This window comes from Chrysemys picta, chromosome 4, assembly GCF_011386835.1.
Source record: "Chrysemys picta bellii isolate R12L10 chromosome 4, ASM1138683v2, whole genome shotgun sequence".
Classification (NCBI taxonomy): domain Eukaryota; kingdom Metazoa; phylum Chordata; order Testudines; family Emydidae; genus Chrysemys; species Chrysemys picta.
The window spans coordinates 6,522,439-6,543,308 of record NC_088794.1 but is presented as its reverse complement, the minus strand read 5'-3'; the positions used below and the strand labels follow the sequence as shown (position 1 = coordinate 6,543,308).

The 20,870-nt window shown below is 46.0% G+C and overlaps 1 protein-coding gene and 1 pseudogene across 1 annotated transcript in view; both read right to left on the bottom strand.

The window, feature by feature from the left end:
* The window catches only part of LOC135982875 (olfactory receptor 5J3-like), a 5,512-nt gene extending 1,924 nt beyond the window's left edge, over positions 1-3,588 (bottom strand). The window contains exon 1 of the mRNA XM_065591259.1: positions 3,563-3,588. Coding sequence (XP_065447331.1) covers positions 3,563-3,588 — 26 coding nt within the window. The remainder of the gene's footprint in view (positions 1-3,562) is intronic.
* A 5,760-nt stretch (positions 3,589-9,348) lies between these two features.
* LOC135982803 (up-regulator of cell proliferation-like) lies at positions 9,349-20,288 on the bottom strand (annotated as a pseudogene).
* Positions 20,289-20,870: the final 582 nt, after the last annotated feature.

Genomic DNA, 20,870 nt, shown 5'->3' with positions numbered 1-20,870 from the left:
TGCCGAGTCTTCATTTATTCACTCTAATTTAAGGGTTCGCGTGCCAGTCATACATTTTAACGTTTTTAGGTCTCTTTCTATAAGTCTATAATATAGAACTAAACTATTGTTGTATGTAAAGTAAATACGTTTTTTAAAATGTTTAAGAAGCTTCATTTAAAATTAAATTAAAATGCAGAGCCCCCCGGACCGGGCAGTGTGAGTGCCACTGAAAATCAGCTCGCGTGCTGCCTTTGGCACACGTGCCGCAGGTTGCCTACTCCTGGCTTAAAGACTAGAGTGCTGGAAGTGCCAGGTTTGATTCCCACTGATGAACGTGGTCTCCGTGGGTATGTCTACACTGGGATGGAAAAAATGCGGTTGGCCTGGGTCAGCTGACTCGAGCTTACAAGGTTCAGGCTCCGGGGTTGAAAAACTGCTGTGTAGACAATCAGGCTCAGGTAGGAGTCTGAGCTCTAGGACCCTGCAAGGTGGGAGGATCCTAGAGCTCAGGCTCCAGTTTGAGCCCGAACATCTACACAGCATTTTTTCACCCCACAGCCCAAGCCCTGTGAACCCAAGTCAGCTAACCCAGGCCAGCTGTGGCTGCGCCGCGGGTCTTTCATCCCTGTGTAAACATACCCTGTATGTATGAAGCCATAGCCCCTTACCCAGAGACGAATGAACCAGAGGCTGTTGATCAAATTTTGTCCTCTGAAACAGGTGTAACTAGGTCTAAGAGAGTCTTGTGTATAACAGGAGCCAACTTACACCACCTTACATATCACCTCTGAATTTGGCCAAGGGTCACTGCAACCAAGAATTTACAATCCCACAGTTAGATTGTGCCCTTGTCCTGCTTTCCCTCTTCTCTCAAAATACTCCCCACTATAAGTAGTTGCACTATATGTACACAAGTTAGTAACTATACTACTTATGGAAGTAACTTATATAATGAACCTCTACAATTCTAACTGTGGATTGTATATTTGATTTCAATATTCGTAATTCAAAACTCATGCTGTTTGGGCTAGCCATTCAAACAGAAATAATACTATGTTAGTTATATAACTAACCAACAGAGTGAGAATGGGGAAACGTACAATTCAAATCTTGCTTTTAGTGAATAGCTGAGTTAAAACACTTGCTTTTCACAAGAATTGGTGCCAGCAAAGTGTCACTACTAGAATAGTCACAGAAAACTGAGAGCTTTGCAAATATAGTCAAATCAAAATCCACATGACTATTGAAAGAAAACATTTCCCAGTAATGGACTTGAATCTCCTCTCACATTTGTACAATTGCCTGATCCAAAGGTCATTGAAGTGAATGGGAGTTTTTCTATTCACTGCTGTCGGCTGTGGTTCGGGCCCTAAATCAAGAATAACTCAATTCAAGTCAGTGTAGTCACACTGATTTTACACCAGAGTGGAAGCAGGATCAGGCCCACTGTCTCAAATCTAGTAACACTTGAGTTGGGACTCTTAGGGATTTGGTTCAGAGGGAAGAGGTCTGCACAAACACAGAGACAAGAATGTGCCAGTGCTGGGGATTTCCATGGCAATAACACTCAAATCTGTAATAACATATAATTTTTTTTAAATTTACCCTCATCACTCTCACAACCTAGTCCAGTTCTGCTCTCTGACTGGACACCAGTCCGTTGTGATGGGATCCCATGTGCTGCTAAGCTCTCTTGGTTTGAGCAGTGATTGTTTGCTGTCCTAGCTCTGGGTTACTCCCTAGGTGCAGATCCTGTGTCTGACAGCCTTCTTGGCAATGGGACCCTGCAGTTTGAATATCTAGACCCCCAAACCAATGCCACAGGCCTTCCAAGCTCCTCAGTTGCTTAAACACATTTCCTCCTCAGTCCCATTGGCTGTATGAGCTCTGGTTTCCTAGTTGCACGCTTCAGGGACAACGTGGCAGAAAAGCAAGGGAAACAGGCTCAGCAAAGGAATTTCTTAAACACACACACACACACACACACACACACACACACACACACACACACACACACACACACACACACACACACATTTGACTCATAAAATGCACAAAACAGTTACAGATCTATGGAAAACAACAAACTTCTGGATGTAAGCCCCCCGCCCCCCAGTCTAGTCTCACTCTTTTGTGAGCCGCTGGGTTTTATCCTTGGCTTCAGCTAAGATCCATCCTGCCTTCACCCCTCCTTCTGGGGGTAAAACTGCAGCTGTCCCATGGGCCATGTTTTGAGTGGGGAGGAAAGTCCAGTCTCCCCCACCCCCCTTGCTGTGAAGACAGCCCATTCAGAGGCAAAGGAGAAGGCTCTGGCTGGTAGTAACCCCATTGTTTGACCCAGGGAGGGCCATTCAATGCGGAGGACCCCTTGATTGGTTTGTCACACTCTTCTAGACCGAGCTTCTCACTAGGTGTTAAATATCTGCTTCCGAATAGATGATCTAATTCACAGTGCCAGTTACAGTTACAAACAGGATCTCATAAAGTCAAATGGAAATCCCCAACAGGACACAGATATTCATAGATTCATAGATTCTAGGACTGGAAGGGACCTCGAGAGGTCATCGAGTCCAGTCCCCTGCCCGCATGGCAGGACCAAATACTGTCTCCAAATATTCTCCAAACTATCTCAGTCGCTATCCGAGTTCTCAATAGCACACTGGAAACTAGTGAAAACAATCTGATAAGCAGGAACTGTATTATCAGCCGTTGCCTTTCTGAATACTGCAAAAGGTCCTTTTTCTAGATTAAAAACGTACTGCACTGGGTTATATAGATTTATCACAAGGGGACAAATTCTGCGCTCCTTTCTCAGTTTGTACTCTGTCCTTATTCAGGGAAACTCTTGATTTAAAAAAAAAAACCATGATTGGATGTTTTTTCTAAAAGCTATGATCTAATCCAAACAGGAATTATTTCAGAGAAGTTATATGGCCTGTGCCGGGGTGGCCAAATCGTGGCTCGTGAGCCGCCTGCGGTTCTTTTACAGCTAAAGTGCAGCTTTCGGAGCCCCCATTGCCCACCCCATTCTATGCCTGCTAGACTGTTTGGGGGAGCTCGGGGCTTCTGCCACAAGGTGGTAGGGCTAAGGGCTTCTGCTCAATGAGCCCCCTGCCACACCCCGCACCCCTCCTGCACCCCAACCCCCTTCCCTGAGCCCCCTCATACACCCTGCACCCCTCCTCTGCCACAATCCCTTTCCCTGATCCTGATCCTGCACACCGCACTCCCTCCCACACCCCAACCCCCTGCCCCAGCCCTGAATACAATTTCCCCACCCAGATGCGGCCCTCGGCCCAAAACGTTTGCCCACCCCTGCCCTAATCCCACCACCCCGCCGCAGGGCTGAAGCCCCGAGCCCTGGCAGGCATGCCCCGGCTCTCGAACTTCTGAAGATTGTTGTATGTGGCGCAGAGGGACAGTAAATTTTCCCATCCCTGGCCTGTTCTATACAAGTCAGACTAGATGATCACAGTGGTCCCTTCTGGCATTAGACTCTCTTAATTAAATCAATCTGGTAAAATACGAGAGAGAGTTTCAGGATTTACCCCACTGATCTTGATTAGAATTAGTCCCCTGGAATGAAGAATCGTTCCTACCTTCCATTCCCCATTAGAATCAAGAGAGTGATGAGATATCTGCTGCCAGTGAGGTTTCTGATCTCATTCCTTATGTAAAGAGAGGGAGAGTGGAGTAAACGAAACTGAAACTAAGTGCTGGGAAAGCAGCCAAGTGGAAACCTGGTTGGCATTCTAAGGAATGAATTTCAGACAAACCATCCAAATGATCTTCCTCGTGAATGAGACTGAGACCTTTATTGACAATAGAAGTGCCCCAGCTAGGGGCAGCAACCCCAAAGAAGCTCATAGGGTACACCACAGAGATACCAGCCTGCTCTACAGAACATAGTGTAGGGGATAATCCAGCATCCCCGCACCAATAATCCAGGTGGGTAGGAGGGAGAGCTGGATATGACCAGGTCCAGGTGCCACGTTGAAGGGCTCATTGTAAATACACACACACACAGATCTTTTAGAGTAACTGGATCTAATAGATTGTTTCCATCTCTTATCTTTGAGACTTACACCTCTACCTCAATATAACGCTGTGCTCGGGAGCCAAAAAATCTTACCGTGTTATAGGTGAAACCACGTTATATTGAACTTGCTTTGATCCACTGGAGTGCGCAGCCCCGCCCCCCCGGAGCACTGATTTACCGCATTATATCTGAATCCATGTTATATCGGGTCGCGTTATATCGGGGTAGAGGTGTACTTTAAAATCATTTATACTCTGAAATGTGACTCTGTAAAAGGGCACTGTAGGCTTCAGAACTGGTTTTTTCAGGGACTCCAGTGCAAATTTAAGAACTTCAGAATGGCCAGACTGGGTCAGACCAATGCTCCATCTAGCTCAGTATCCTGTCTGTCGACAGTGATCACTGTCAGATGCTTCAAAGGGAATGGATAGAATAAGGCCTTGTCTACATGGCCACTTTACAGTGCTGAAACTGTCTCACTCAGGGGTGTGAAAAAATACCCCTCTGAGCGATGCAAGTTTCAGCGCTCTAAAGTGGCCGTACAGATAATGCACCAGTGCTGGGAGCTATCCCCCTTGTGGGGGTGGGTTTTTTTATGGCGCTGGGAGAGCTCTCTCCCAGCACTGGTGCCACGATTACATAGCCACATTAAAGTGCTGCTGCGGCAACGCCGCGCTTTCACGTTGGCTGTGTAGACAAAGCCAAAGTGATCCCCTGTCATCCAGTCCCAGCATCTGGCAGTCAGAGGCTTAGGGCCTGGGACCCCAGAGCATGGGGTCGCATCCTTGACCATCTTGGCTAATAGCCATTGATGGACCTATCCTCCCATTAATTTATCTAGTTCTTTTTTAAATCCAATTATACTTTTGGCCTTCACAACATCCCCTGGCAACTAGTTCCACAGGTTGACTGTGCCTTGTGTGAAGAAATACTTCCTTTTGTTTGTTTTAAACCTACTGCCTATTAATTTCATTGGGTGTCCCCTGGTTCTTGTGTTATGTGAAAGGGTAACTAACACTTCCCTATTCACTTTCCCCACACCATTCATGATTTTATAGGCCTCTATCATTTCTCCCCTTAGTCATCTCTTTTCCAAACCGAACAATTCCAGTCTTTTAAATGTCACCTCAGATAAAAGCTATTCCCAATCCTTAATCATTTTTGTTGCCCTTCTCTGTACATTTTCCATTTCTAATATCTTTTTTGAGATGGGGAAACCAGAACTGCACACAGGTATGGGAGAACCATGGATTTATATAGTGGCACCATGGATTTATATATGTTCAATTTACAAGTAAGATGTATGTGTGTGTGTGTTTGTTTATAAACTTTCAGCCTCCAAACTCATCCTGCCTTGTGTAGTGTTTCCCACTCTCACCACTTTATCATTAATCTCCTGATGTTTGGTATTTTTAATTAAGGCTCCAGCTCCTGGACTCATGGGATTACAAGAGAATCTTTGCTTTCATTTTTTTAAAAGTAAGTTTCTAGCCCTTAGATTTGCAGAGAAATGCTTGAAATCTTTTGTGAGAAAGAAAAGCTTAAAGGCTCAAAAACAGAAGCAGCATAGAAAGAATCCAAATGTTTTTAGTTTTTTAAATCAAAGCTTTTTAAGCCAATCTCATGATTTTGGGGTCCTGATATGATTTTTGAACAGTTGGTATTGGCAAGACGGGAGCCAGACTCTGAGCTGGCATAACCCCTCCTTGTCTTGGTGTAGGGGCTATTGCAGGGTGGGCCTGTGATGTGCTGCAGCTGTCTTGACCAGTGGAGTGGCTGGCTCCTTGGGAGCTGTTATTCACCAGGACAAGTTAGAGCTGTGCAGAGGCTGTTTTAACGTATGACAGAGGGGATGATTCAGCCTGTAATAGCTCCCAGGATCAGGGCTGGCTTTAAGCCGATTCGTCCGATTCCCCGGAATGGGGCCCTGCGCCTAAGAGGGCCCCGCAACGTCCGGGGCTGCCGGCAGAGTGAAAAAAAAAAAAAAAGGCGCGTCCTGCTTCTCCCCCCTCCCTCCAGCACTTGCGCCGCCATACAGCTGATCAGCGCAAGCCTGGGAGGGAGGGGTGAGGAGTGCTTGGGGAAGACGTGGGGCCAGGGCGGGGATTTGGGGAGGGATCCAATGGGGCAGTGAGGGGGCGGGGCTGGGGGCGGGGATTTGGGGAGGAATCCAATGGGGCAGGGAGGGGGCAGAGCTGGGGCAGAGTTGGGGCGGGGGGGGGAGGTGAGACAATTCGCGTCCTGGTGTGGGGCCCCACACCTGCTAAAGCCGGCCCTGTCCAGGATCAGGGTAGCAGAAAGCTATCTAAGCCCCACATCTAGGTGGGCCATAACAGTGCTTGGTGCTCACAGGGATCTGGTACTGATTTAAACTGGGTTCCTTCTTTTCCATCATTACGAGTTGAACAATTTTGGTTAGCAAAATTCTATTCTTTTGTATGTATATTCCATTCTGTATAATTCCATTGTTTTCAACTTCTGCTCTGTGACATCTGTGCAGCCCAATTGTCTTTCAATGCATGGGCGTGAGAAGTAAAGGGAAAAGTTGGTATTCCTTGCCACCATCACAGTTCCTACAATGCTGTCGATAATGCATTCCAATACTTGATAAGGCTTTCACTTCAATCTCCAAAACTCCCTGCCATGTGACTGTTCTGGCCCCCGGGCTCACAGATGCAAAAGGTGGTGGTGGTGGGGTATCCATAAGGTAATTCTTTAGTGAGGTCATCCCTGACTCATCTCTGGGTTGGAATTTCCCCTTCTCCGTTGTCTTGTAAACTGGTTTCTTCCTACTGTGTTGAGAATCAAGGTGGCTCCTCTAGGCACTTCGCCTTTTAATGGGTATCAATGGATCACTCTCTCTCCTAAAGGCTGTAGCTGTTGCTACGGGCGAAACTCAGGCCCTGTACACATACAGCTTAGGTCGGCATAAGTTATGTTGCTCAGGGGCGTGAATAAGCCACGGCCGCTCCCCAAGCGATGTAAATTACACTGACCTAAGCACCAGTGTGAAAGCAGGGGAGCTTCTCCTGCCGACATAGCTACCACGTTCGCAGTAGTTGGAATAATTAAGTCGACAGGAGCGCTCTCTCCCAGTGGGTTAGAGCACCGGCACTAGCAATGCTGCAGCTGTGCTGCTGTACACTCTGTAGCATAGCCATAGTCTCAGTAAGGATGGATGGCTCTTATTGGCGGGGGATTTGTCCCAGCCAGGTGAGAGTTATGTAACATCCAAGCTAAGATATTACTCTTAACATGAGAAATGCAGAATTAGCATATGAGTATTAGAATCATCCATTCACCAGCATTTAGGAAAGTCCAAATACTACATATTTGATTGCAATTTTAATAACAGTTCACCAGCATTAAGTCTGACAGACTCTCAGTTGATACGTAGGCCTAAAGTTGGCCTAACCCTCCAGCATCACACCATCTTCCTTTTTGGCTCCCAGGTTGGCTGAGTGTCTGATTCCTTCTCTGGTTTTAAATCATCTTTCTCCCCTGGCTCTGGGGCTCACTCTTGCTCTGGGTTTAAATGACCCAATAAGAATGCCAGAAGAGAAATTATTGGTATTTAATGAATAATTGTCTTCATTCACCTGCCTGACCATTTAGCTACATAGCCATTTGCTTTCTAATATATATTAACACAAATGAAAACTTTGTTTAACAATAGTTAATTCTGCAAGAGACAAAACCTTTAAAGCATGGAAAGGCTCCAGTATTCATTTCCACCTTCACATCATCTGCAGCACTGTTGATAACACACTGCAACACTCCATCTCCAACAGTTACTGAAAGCAGCATGCAACCCAACTTCTCACAAACTCACACTCTAATGCAAACTTTAACGGCTACTTTATTCTCCCTTGTAGGAAGAAACGGAGACCCCAGCATCTGTGTGGGGCAGCCACCACCTGGGGCCCTGCCTGCTGTGGAGCTGGGCACAGACCCTTCCCCACCCTGCAGCCAGGCCTCCCAAAAGAGGCACAGCGCTGAGCAGGGTCCCCATCTACTGAGCCCTTTATAGCCCCCCAAGCACTCAGGCTGGTCCCTAATTGGCTGCTCTCCAGCCTCCTCTATGCAAATGAGCCCCACCCATCCCTTGAGGCTAATGAAGGCCTAGGTGCCCTGAAGGGGGCGGAGCTCGGCATGAGGTGACAGTTAAACCGACACAAGGACACAACGGGGAACGGGGGGGACAAAGGGGCAGGGAGTTCAGGGGGAGGGGTAAAGAACAGGAGGGGGGATTTAGGCGAGGGCCATGGAGGGGGAGGACACAGTTTACATGGGTAGGGAAGGGGGAATTCCAGAGGGTGGAGAGAAGCAGATTTGAGAGAAGGTTGTGGGGAAGGGGCAGGGGGCAGGAGTCAGGGAGTCGAGGGGAAGGGCCCTGTGGGATGGGGGAGATTGGGAGGGATCAGAGGGGAGAAGAGAGTTCAGAAGACAGCAGATGTGGGGGAGCCAAGAGGAGGCTGGGAAGGAGAGGGGGAAATGTACAGGGGGAAGGAGCAGCTCAGGGTCCGTGAGGGAATTTAGTGAAGGGATTTTCATGGGGGGGGGCAACTTCTCAGGCCTTTCCCAGGCCCCTGGCCCTGGCAGCTGCCACTCCCCCATCAGCCCCAGCTGGGCCCCTCTGCCCTGGGCAGCGAGCTCTCAGGATAGGACTGTTCGCTCTGCAGCCTCAGCCCCCTCTTGATTCCCTGCCCCGGGGGAGCTGCTGCCCCACCCCCTCAGGCGGAGCAGTTCTCGGCTGACAGGACAAAGGGGGCAGCCGGTGTGGTGTTTAGATGCTGCATGTGATGATTAGAACTGGGAGCACTGGCTGTTGGGAGTCTGAAAGGACAGGAAACAGGAAGGAGCGGGGAGGAGTTGAGGAGGCCGGGAGAGTTACAGAGTGGGCAGCTACAGCTTGGAAAAGAGACTTCCACTGTAAATAAAGTTCTGTTGAAGTTGTTAATACTTTGCTTGTTGGATACAACAACCGGCGAACAAGCATCCATGAAAGGACTGGGTTGCTACCTGCTCCAGGGTGGGGGGACATTGCAGCCACTGGAGGTGGCAATGGACCAGGGGGTTTGGGTCAGTCCCATTCCCTTCCCCTGTGATGCCTCCCAGGGCTGTGAGACACTTTGCTACCACCTGCCCTTCACGTGAGGAAGCCTAGTCAGTGTGTGCCAGGGGGTCACTCCCCTCTAGGCCTCTGCAGGTCTTGCTCTCTCGGTATAGGTTAGTGATACACACCCACCAACCCTCGAGCATCGCCCTGGAGTGTCCAGCCCCTGACCCACCACAGATGCAGAGTTACTAGACCCGGTGTTCCCAAACTGCATCTTACCAGTTACACCACACTACACAGCTCCATTTAATACACCGCACTCACACTTGTTCACATGGAAAGCAAGTATGTTTATTTAACACAGGGATTCAAATGATAACAAGTAGAAATATTAGAAACAAAGGGTTACATATAATATAAAATCATGACATGCACACTCGAGCCTAAACTTGATGAATAGGACATTGTCCTGTCATAAGCGCAAAAGCCCCAAATCCTTCCAATCAGGTATGGCTGTGATCTTCTATTCATGAGACAAGCACACAGTCCTCTTGTCTCCTCATTGGGAAGATGCAGAGTTTGTCTCTTTATCTACAGTTATCGTCCAAAACTCCATTGTGTGCACTTGTAGGACAACTCCCGCTGCTTGTCTTTTCCTGTCCAGGACACTCTGTGAGCACTTGATTAACGTTTTGCTCAGCCTCTAAATGGTGCCCATTGTGAACCATACAATACTCAACGAACATGTAGATAGACCGATAAATATCTCTTGTCTGAAAGAAACCTGTTTTTCACCTTTTCTCACCAGTTCCAAGTCATAGACCTTAAGAATATAAGTTTCAGTCTATATACATAACTCCTTACATGGTATCTGTACATACATTTTGCAATGATTTAGATGACCAGTGTGACACAGGCTTTCAGTAGAGGCCTGGCATGACACGCTTTGGTGAACTAGTATGTAGATACCAGGCCCAGGGGATCCCAGAAATCCTAATGTACCCCTGTGTCCTCTGCCAGTTGGCACCAAGAAGTCCCTGGGTCACACAGCCCCAGTAACACTCATGCTACTGACCAGGGGAGACCCCCAGAGTAGAAGAGACTGGGATAAAGGGGAGCAAGGCTCAGGGTGGGGAGGACTGAGTCCCAACGCCCCCAGGGTCTCTCATTTACTCTCTAGGGACAGCTCTGCGCTGGTGCTGCAGGAGCCAGGGTGAGAGCTGGGGTCTCCTCTCTGGGTTCAGGCAGGGGCTCATTCACTGAAGGGAGTCAGGGTGTCCACAAGGCACTAAGTGCTGTCCAGGGTATTTATTAACCACCCAGGAGAATGGGGCCAAGGGACATATGGGGATTTGCCAATGATTCTGTTTTTCGGGAGGGGGTATTGTGGTGAGGCTCCAGGGAAAGAGGATTACTGAGTGGTGCGATGGCAGGGGCTATTTGGTGCAGATGACCATGAGGGGTGGCCTCTGGGGAGAGACACGGAAAAGAGAGTGACACTAAAATATCAGGGACAGAGATAGCAATAGTCAGAGGGGATGGGAAGAGAGAGGCGTATTGCCCTGGAGACACTAGAGGGAGCCACTTCCCCATCCAGCCACCATATCAGGCCAGCAGTTGAGAAAGGACATGGGCAGGGAGAGCAGAGGGGGTCCTGGGCTGAGGTGACTGCAGAGAGTTTGGGCCAGAAATGCTGTTATTGATGATTTTTATCTCTACACATTTCAATCAATGTCTCTATTTTTCTTTTATTTAATCCTTTTATTTCCTCTTTAACCGTAGAAAATCTTCCTTCTGGGACTACGGTTTAGCTGCATCCCTTGGGGACTGTTCCAGTAACTCAAGAGAGACTTTCTATTAACTATGGTAAATATGGCCAACCCAACATTCCATAACAGATAAAAAGTATCTTTTCCCCAATTTTCATCCCATTTTCACATCCCATTCCCTTAATTTGCTATCAGTCTCTGACACACTCTAAGATAGTAAGTGGCTGAACGTGGGGTCTGGGGAAGGTCTAACACGATCTTGGATGCATAGGCTCTGACTCTATGGGAGTTTGGGCGGGAATTTTGGAGAAGGGGGTGGAATGGGGGTGGGGCAGGGGTTGGAACAGGTGGGGCAGAGGTGGGGCCTCATGGAAGGGGTGGAGTGGGGGTGGGGCCGGCGGCCAGGGGGGCGGTCAAGAATGCACCGAGAAGAGGGGAAGTCGGCGCCTATGCTGAGATGTATAAACAAAGAAGTATCAAGGAGGATTAGGGAGATATTACTTCTGTATATGCCAATGATGAGATCATTACTGGGATATTGTGTCCAGTTCTGGTGTCCATAGTTTAAAAAAAGTGTGTTAGAAAATTAGAGAGGTTTCAGGGAAGAGCTGCAAGAATGAGTCAAGGTTTGAAAAAACCTGCTTTATACTGAGAGACTTGGAGCTCAATGCATTTACTTAACAAAGAGAAGGTTGATCAGGCCTGTAACTACTAAGGAGGAAAATAACAGATAGGCGAGGCCTCTTGAGTCTAGCAAACAAATGGAGAACAAGATCCAATGTCTGGAAATTGAAGTTAAATTTATTTTTAATTGAAAATAAAATTCAGCTTTTACAGTCAGGGTAACTGACCTGGAACAGCTTCCGAAGTGAATTGGTAAATTCATCATTATTTGGGGTCTTTAAATTGCAATTGGATTTCCTTCTAAAATATCTGCTCTCCTTAGTTCAACCACAAACTACTTGGTTGATAATGAGCTGCTTCTGACCAATTATGGATGAATAATTTCGTCCGCAGCAGGAATTATTGGACGGGATTCTCTGGCCAGGTGTTGAAAGGTGTTGAAAGCCAGACTAGAAGATTATTATTGTGGTTGCTGCTGGCCTTGAAATTTAATAATTTGTTAGGAAGAAACTTCTGTTATTCCACAATTGTCCTTGAACCTTCTTATGGAGTATCTGGTATTGGCCACTCTCGGAGACAGGATAGTAGACTAAATGGTCCTCTCTGCTCTGGTCAAGTGTGGCAGTTCTTATGTTCCTAGCAGTAATTGTACAGCAGCCAGTCTGTAATTGTATCATAAGTTGTCATGTGACATGAAAAGTCAGAAACCTGTCAGTTCCACTTAGAAGTTGTGAAGTGAACATGAGGTTCTGAGACTTAAAAAAAATACAATACAGAATATTTTTAACATGCCATTTTTTAAAATTAAGGAAAGTTTTAAAACATTTAAATATATGTGCATTCCATTTCAGCAGGCTCTCACCATGTTTTTATTTCATGTTAAAGGCTTTCTTTAGGCCCTCCAGTGCCTGTGTTTCAGTTATTTTCCCCCAGTTTCTTGGGAGATCTGCTGGTTTAGCATTATAACTTTTAGCTAACTGGTGATTGAACTTCTGAAAAACAAACTTCCAGTAATCAGAAGCCTCAATGCTGGGATCTGCCTGAATGCGCCAGTCTGGGTAATAGACGCGATAATCTTTGTAGGGATGAAATTTCCCTTTTGTGCCTGATTTTCGGAATGAGTTCTCAGAAACCACTTCAGATGAGCATATATCATAGACAAGTTTTTGTGTATCAAGATCCCTGAAATTGCATAATCCTTGTGGCCGATGCACAGATGCAAAATGCTCCTTGTGGTCACTGCCTCCTGCTTCACAGGGGACTTTACAAAATGGACACTGCTTCCCACAGCCAAATACTCGCTTGAAGATTTCATCCTGGGGTTTTAATGACAGATTGGAGAGTTTGGTCTGAATATCCAAACCACCAAATTGGGATAAGATTTCTTCTTCCAGATCCAGAAGAAAGGTTTGAATATTAGCACAAAACTGGCCTGTTTTTGCTGTGTTTTTAAACTGTATCCCAACTAAGTTGTTCTTGGAAATGACTAGGTCCTGCTGCAGCGCTTCACAAAAGTTGTTTAAAAAGGCTAAGACTGTGGTGTTTTTTTCATTTTTGGAGCTTTCCAAAACTTCCCTCACTTTCTTTACTATTGTAGATAAAATCTTTTTCTCCAACTCTCCCAAACGCTTAGTTTCCCTATAATGATCCATCATATATCTCCGAATCCAGGTTTTGACAAATTTTTCATAGTTTTTAATATATTTCACATAGTTATCCAAGTTCATCTCCTCCAGAAGCTTTTTCTGTACAGTGAACTGGAAAAAGGTCCGGCTGCCATATTCAATGGACTCTGCCTTGTTGAGAATGTCATCTACTATCTCTGTTCCTAGTCTTTTGTTGATATAATCCACCAAGGCGGGTTTGAGACATTGATCACAGAAATCCCTGGCCCTTGTTCGGTTCTCATCTTTTTCCAAATACAGGTCAGTAAATGTGGAGAAATACAGAGGTTTCAGCTTCTCTAGACGACACTGAGGATCATTTTGTTTGATAAAATCTTCATGCATCTTTTGAAATCTCAAAGCTGCCTCCCCCAAAATATGAATTTTCAGGTCAACTTCAAAGCAAGCAGTAGTGCCAAGTTTTTTAACATCCTCCTGTTGGAGCCTCTTGTTGATTATGTTCAGCAATTCTCTGTAATAGATTTCATCGTAGTCCACTTTGGAATTTACCTTTTCTTCAGTGTATCTTTTACCCTCATCTATTAAGGATTTAGCAAGTTCTTCTGTGTGAACAGCTGTTTCACATTCCCCTATGAACAACAGTTTTTTCATAGTTTTGATCCATGCTGAATCTAGATACTCCTTTTTCAGTTTGAAATTGTCAATTCCATAATACAACAAACTACCTGATTCCTGTAGCTTCTGCCTGACGGCACTCCCTCGATTTGCCAGGTCCTTTCTCAACTGGGACTCCATCTCTCGATAAATTTCACGTTTCTGTAAACTGCTGAACTTCAACTCTGACAGTGTTTCTCTCCACATGTTTTCAAATTCTAATTTCAGTTCTTCATTCTCTAGTTTAGGTTTTTTGTTCCTACATTCATCCAAGACCCTGTCAACTTTCCTTTCAATTATCTGCATGTATGAGGTCTGGATGTTTTCTGTCTTGAGCTGGCCTTTTCGAATTCGAATTGCTTCCTCGCACTTGTTCTCGGAGTAGCTCTTAAGTTCATTTTTGAGGCAGTTTGCACTCCTGATAAAATCTTCTCTGTACTTTTCTATCAGGTGCAGATTCAAAACTCCACTTTCAAAATAATCTTGTAAATTATCCAAAACTTTTTGTTTCTCATGCTGCAGTTTTTCCCGTGCCTCATTTTTCAACATGGATAAGGCACCAGCCTGTAGTTTCTCTAATGTCTGATTCTGAATGACAGTTTCCTTTTCAAATACCCAGAGATGTATCTCTTTGCGGAAATGCCAGTCCCACTCGGAATACTTCATAGACAGCTGGTTATAGGCTTCAGCTACAAGGCTGTTTCTGAAACTGAAGATGAAGTTCTCATGTTTTACAGCATTCCACAGGCTCTCCACCCATTTGACAAACTGGGGAATATCCTTGGGGGCTCTATTATGTGACCGTCGCTTTATCAAATCAATCAGGTATTTCTTTAGCTCACACACACTCTCACTGTATCCCATGTTCACTGGAGCCATGGGAGGGACTCCATGCCACAGCCCAGGGATGTACCAATTGTGTTTCTCTGCATCATAGTCCATAATACATGAAAAATTCACTTTTTTACATTGCTTTTCCATCCTGGCTGCAGCTATGGTCATTTCATTCAGCTGCTCTAGGAGGTGATTCCTGTCCCTCATGTTTTGGTCATGCGCAGACACATCACTGACATTCTGATGCACAAACTGGCAGTTGGGTTTTTGCCCTATTTCCTCCATTCTGAGAAAGGCATGGACCACAATTTGCAGAATATCCTTCATTTCAGTGGCATTCTCCATGGCCATGTTAATGATAGTTATGTCACTTAACCCAATCACCAATGTGGCCAGCTCATTGTCGTGTTGATAACTATCCTCCAGCAGGGCCAGTTCAGGGGCTTTCAAGCCTTCTGTGTCTATCACCAGGATGAAATCACAGCCCAGCTCCTGCTGAAAGTTCTCTGCCACTTTAATGAGTGTCATGAAGGCTCCTCACGTACATCGGCCACTGCTCACTGCAAACTGCAGGCCAAACATGGTGTTAAGGAGGGTGGATTTCCCAGTGCTCTGCACTCCCAGCACCGTTAGAACCAGCATTCTGGACCTTCCCCCAAGCTTGGCATGGAGCTGAGTCAGAACATCTGTCACCCACTGCAGTGGGATGTTGGATGAATTTCCATCTAGCAGTTCCATAGGACACCCTTCCAGCATCAGGTCAGCTGCTATGCCTGGGAGATGGGTGAATTGTCTTTGGCTTTCTGTCTTGTCTCCTTCTTTAACCATTGAGCATTCAGCTTCATAAAACTGCCCCAGCTCACGCATGAAATGCTCAGCCCCTAAGGAAGTGGTAGATATTAATTTATCCAGCATGGCTAGTGCTTGTGGGTCATCTGCCATTTTACTTTTCCCTTTATATTGATCCCGTAGTTTAAAAAGATTATCTCGAGCAATGTGATCCAGGCTAAACTTCATCCATTTCAGAAAGTAATGTTTCTCCATTGAAGGCAATTGTCCTATTCCATTAATAAATGTAATCAATCCATCAGTAAGGTCACATTGATTCTGCTGTCTACGTAATTCCAACTGTTCCTCTCTCAGTTGACATTTATAGTCTTCAGTGGCAGTCTCCCCTTGCCTTCTCATTCTGCACAGTTCTTTTTCCACTTTAGCCAATTCTTCCCAGAGATCCCCCTGCAGCCTCAGCATTTCCCTCTTGTACTTTGCCACATCTTTTATTTCCACAGTGATTTCTCTAGCCTACTTCCTTGCAATCTGACATTCCTTTCGGTCCTCATCTACTTGGATTCCTAGTTCACGTGCGGTCACAGCCATGGCTTCCAAATTCATTCTCTTGGGATGTGAACTCGTTATGCTTTTTATGGCAGATTTCAGTTTTTGCACAAATCCTGCATTATTTGTGGTGCTGTCTTTCACCAGTAGCTGTGATTTTCCCAGATTCAGCACTGGAGCCAACTTATTAAGGAATCCCAATGTTTCCTTGGGATTTCCATTCTTGCAATTGAGGATGAAGTAGTATTTAGTGGCTGATCCCTGCAGAGATGATAACAGTGCGTATTGTCTCTCACTGATGCTCTCAGTAACTATGAACACTGCTGAGGAAACCACTGTTAAAAAGGTAAATTGTAGCCAGTGGGACTCAATGTCTCCACGCAAATTTGTAACTGCAACGGGCTCTGGGAAAAGATCTGAATTCTTCCTCCCTCCAGGGAAATACCAGGAAATCTCAACCAGCCCATCTGTAATTTCCCGAGGGAGGTTCCCAGACTCCATGTCACGATGGATGAAGAAATCGTGGTGCTGCTGAGAGGGGCTGAGAACCTCATTGAGGAGTTTGGACTTGGAGAAGCTGCAGCTCCCCAGCCGCACAAAGGAAATGGCTGGCATTGACGTGAGCACCAGGCCCTCCTCTCTGAACCCTCTGCTTTCTGCCAGGGAGTGGGGCCTCCACTTCCTCACAATGTCCCTCATGGCCCACAGCATTAGGGTGCACTTGGGGGTATCGAGGGCAGGTAGCAGCAGAGGGAGGGCAAACTGGCACATGGACATTTTGGACAGGATCTCCTGCTGTAGGAAACTGTCTGAGCAAAGCAGAACAGCACAGAGAAGATCGAGGGGGTGTAGAGACTCTCTGATGTCAGTGTCACTAAAACTAAAAACATCTCCACCTGCAATCTGTGCCTCCTCACTGCCGCCTTCATCATCACATGCTCTATGTCCAAGGCTTGTGTTTCTGGCTGTCCCATTCAGAGCCATGATTTTCCTCAGGAAATGCCACGGTAAATCCTCTAACATCTGAGGAGTCCACTTTTCTATACTTTCTGAGCCAATTTCCAGGACATCCTGCAGCCTGAGTTTTGTGCTTTGGTATTCCTGCAGCTTTAGCTTAGAAAGGAGTCCTTGCAAAGCTTTATTTTTCTCTGTAAAACAAAATGAAAATAGGATTCTCATGACTTTCAGAAGTTAGATATTCCCAGACAGAACATTTTTAGAGATGGAGTTAATGTTGTAAAATCTTAATAATAATTTAAAGGAAAAAGTCCATTAGTGGCTAGTAATTAGGGGCTAATGGATCTAAAACTTATCCATTAATACCCCTCTTTTATTTCTTTAAGCTGCCTTTGGAACATACACCTTTCTTATCTCCCTTCTCTCCAGCAGTCTTAGGAGGGAGCAGCAGGGAGTGTGGGTGGGAGGGAGGAAGGAGAATCTGGCAGTGCTCCCACCTTCTTTATAGCAGCACCTTAGAGCGCAGTCTCTGGAGGGAGGTGCTGGTGGGGCTAGTTGCCCTCAGCCCTTACGGGTACATGTAGACTGGAGCTGGAGGTGTAATTTCAAGCTTGAGTAGACATAGGCACGCTAGCTTTGTTTGAGCTAGTGTGCTAAAAATACAAGTGTAGCCACGGTGGCGTGGCTCGTGGGATACCTGAGTACAATCCCATCTGAGATCCTAGGTAGGTACTCAGGCAGCTAGCCCACACCACCGCAGCTAGCGTCTACCGTTAGTGTGCTCGCTTGATCAAAGCTAGCCTGGGTATATCTACCCAAGCTGGACATTACACTTTGAGCTCCAGTGCAGTCAGGCCCTAAAAGAGCTCCTCTCTCCATTGAAAGTATAGAGTGGTGCTGAGGTCAGAACATGCATACGGGCTGTCTTTTCAATCCTCTTGGCACAGAATCAGAGTAATCCTAGAATGGGAGTTGCAAAGCTCCATCCCCACCTCAGGAGCAGCATGAGGGGCCCAGATTGGAGGAAGACGAGGTAGAGTGAATGAGGAATTGTCTAAGGTGTCCCTCTCCTGGTAGGGACCTGTCACCAGGAAGCAGTAGGCCCATGACAGTGAAGTGAGTGAGCAGTGAAAAGAGTGGCCGGGAGGCCTGTGACAGGGAGGTGGGGAGCAGGGCACCGGGATTTCTCAGCTCTTTATTTTTCCCAGGTGGGAGTAGGGTGTGAGAAAGCAGAGTGGTGACTGTCTGCTCATTTTCACTAGGCGCAGGAACAACGATAGGAGTTGCAGCATTAGGAGCTACTCAGAGGAGAGGAATGTATTTATTGAAGGAGAGGGAAAGCCCCAAATTGATTAGTTGGTTAGTTGATTTTATTGGGACATCAATCCAATCAGGAAGTGAATGTGGGGGCAGGGGTGCAAGGAGAAGGGGTAAAATTGTAGAGAGGTTCTCACATTGTTAACTGGGTTTTCTTTCAAGGCAGATGGGTGACCTGAGAGGCCAGAAATTAACTTGATTTTTGTCTCTTTTTTTTAGCGAAGGTGTCACATGGCATATTTTATTGTTGGATTTTGTTTTTTAGTTTGCTGGTCTTTGCACTCACTGTTACTCCTTGGTAGGTCTGAAACTTCAGAGTCAGGTTAAGATGCAATTAGTCAGAGGAGTGTCAGTGGGGAGCCTGAGATCTGTAAATATGCAGGAGATTTATGGTCTGCCATGGAAGAGAGTCCTTAATTGTATATCTCTGATGGCCATTCCAACTACAGACAGTGGGGGGCTAAATCCACAGAGGGACTTAGGCATTGCAACACATAATTGTTAGGTGCCCTGCCGCCCACTGGACTCCTCAGCCCTGAGCTAGGATCCCAGGCTCCCTTTATAATGCATGGGAAGCGTAGACAACTAGGAATGGGATTCACAGAAGCCAGCATGCTGAGCAGGGAGCCAAAATGAAATGCTGTTGAAAAGGGTGGGGCCTAAGCCCTGCCCCTCAAAGGTAATTAGATACTTAACTCTGGGCCAGAGAGAGATGCCTATATCTGCTCAGGATTCTCAGCTGTAAACCGTCTCCTGGAGTTAGGTCCCTGAGCTAGGTCATCCCTTGAGAGCTGAGAGACCCCACCCCATTATAGCCAATAGCCTACTGGACTGCGGGAGATCTAAGTTCAAGTCCCTGCTCCAAATCAGCCAGACTGGGTTTTTGAAAACGGGCCTCCCGCATCACAGGCAACTGCCCTAACTGAAAGGCTATTGGGTGGACAACTGGGAGATATGCGAAAAACAGAACTCTCCAAATATCACAGGTGGCCTGGAAGGGAAGGTGGCACCTGAGTAGCTCTGAGGAATATGGCTTCCACATCATGTGCTCCTCTGACAGCAGTCCTGGCTGGCAAATCACAAAAGGTTTGCCAGTTGAAAGACCAAATTTCACAAATCACACATGGTTTGTCAGACCTGAACTTGCAGCAGGAATGGTGAAGGTATTTGGGTGAGACTTGGGGAAGGGGATGCTTTAAAACTAGTCTCCGTGTACTATTTGTAATGTCTCCAGTTTTATATTTTTAACTTTTTTCCCCTGATTTTCAAATGTAAAAAAATCATTCAAAACAGTTAAGGTTGATAAGGACAAACAACACCCACATCAAAACCACAAAAGCAATGAAATACTGAGTAAAACCATACAAACTGATCACCAGGAAGTATTATCTGGAGAACTACTGCAGCAGTGAATTTAAATGCTCAGCCAGAACATTTCATTCATGTACATATATAATGCAAAGTTTTGCCATAGTTGGGAAATATGCTCTCTCTCCCTCCATGTTATGGCTATTACCTTTTTGTTTTTTGGTGTGAAAAATAAAACAGAAAGGGATTTGACTTACCATGGCCAGAAGGTTGTAAATTCTGATTGATGCCAGGAAAGAGGATTTCTAAACACTCCAGAAATTGCTGGCAGGTTGACTCCCCTTTTTTCTGTATGTGAATTAACAACTTCCTGATTTTGATCACGATGTCCTCTTTTTGATTGATGCTGTTGTACTCCTCTATAATGATGCACTGGGCAAGTAACTCATCCAAGATGTTATCAGGGTCTCTTTGAATAGTTTCTACCAGCTCTTTGCGTTTGGTGCATAGAATCCTGTATTTGTCCCCAGTGGCCATTATCACTGAATCGCAGGATCCGCAGTGATTTGCTTTTAAAAGACAGAAGACACAGGATTTGTGAAGCTGCTAGAGGCAGCTTCAGTTTAGCGAGTAACACTCTAGGAAAGTGCCTTGTCCGTTATCATGAGATTGGCCATTTCAACAATTTGAGAGATGGACCCACCAGACTCCCCTCTTTCCTGTTGAAAATGGAATAGTTCTGTAATAACGACTGGAAATTAGCTCTAGCAGTGCACTGGGGTTCATGAAAACTGGGTGTTAGTCCCCAGGGGGTTGAGACAGGGCCAACTCCAATAATGCTGCCAAAACTGAACTGCAGCTCTGGCTCATTCACACCTTCCCGGCTCACTGTTTCCAAGCTGCTCCTTGTACCCGTCTTTTCCGTCCCAGGGCAGGAAATGAGGGGTTAGCTGTTTTGCCAGTTAGATACCAGCATGTCTATTGTGGTCATTACCAGGATTCTTTGCTCTAATATTTTGACCCCTGGGGAGGTAAATATGAAAGGCAGGGGTTAGATTAGCAGCAATCCCATTTCTGAGTAGAGTGAAATATCTCCTCCTTGCATATTTATCATTGACATGTCCATTAAAGTCATGCAAATCCTTATCTGACTTGGTGCCAACATCCCATCTTTATTAACTCACGCCTTACCCCAGGCAAACTTCCAGCTGAAGTCTAAGTAAGGGCTGAGTAAAAGTAAGGTGCTCAGGATTGGCCCAGACATATGTATTCTAAGAAGTTTCCAGATTTTACTTTACTACAAAATGGCACTTACCTTCCACTCTCTGTCCCAGTCTAGGGAGATCCTGTCTATTGCTAAGGTGTCT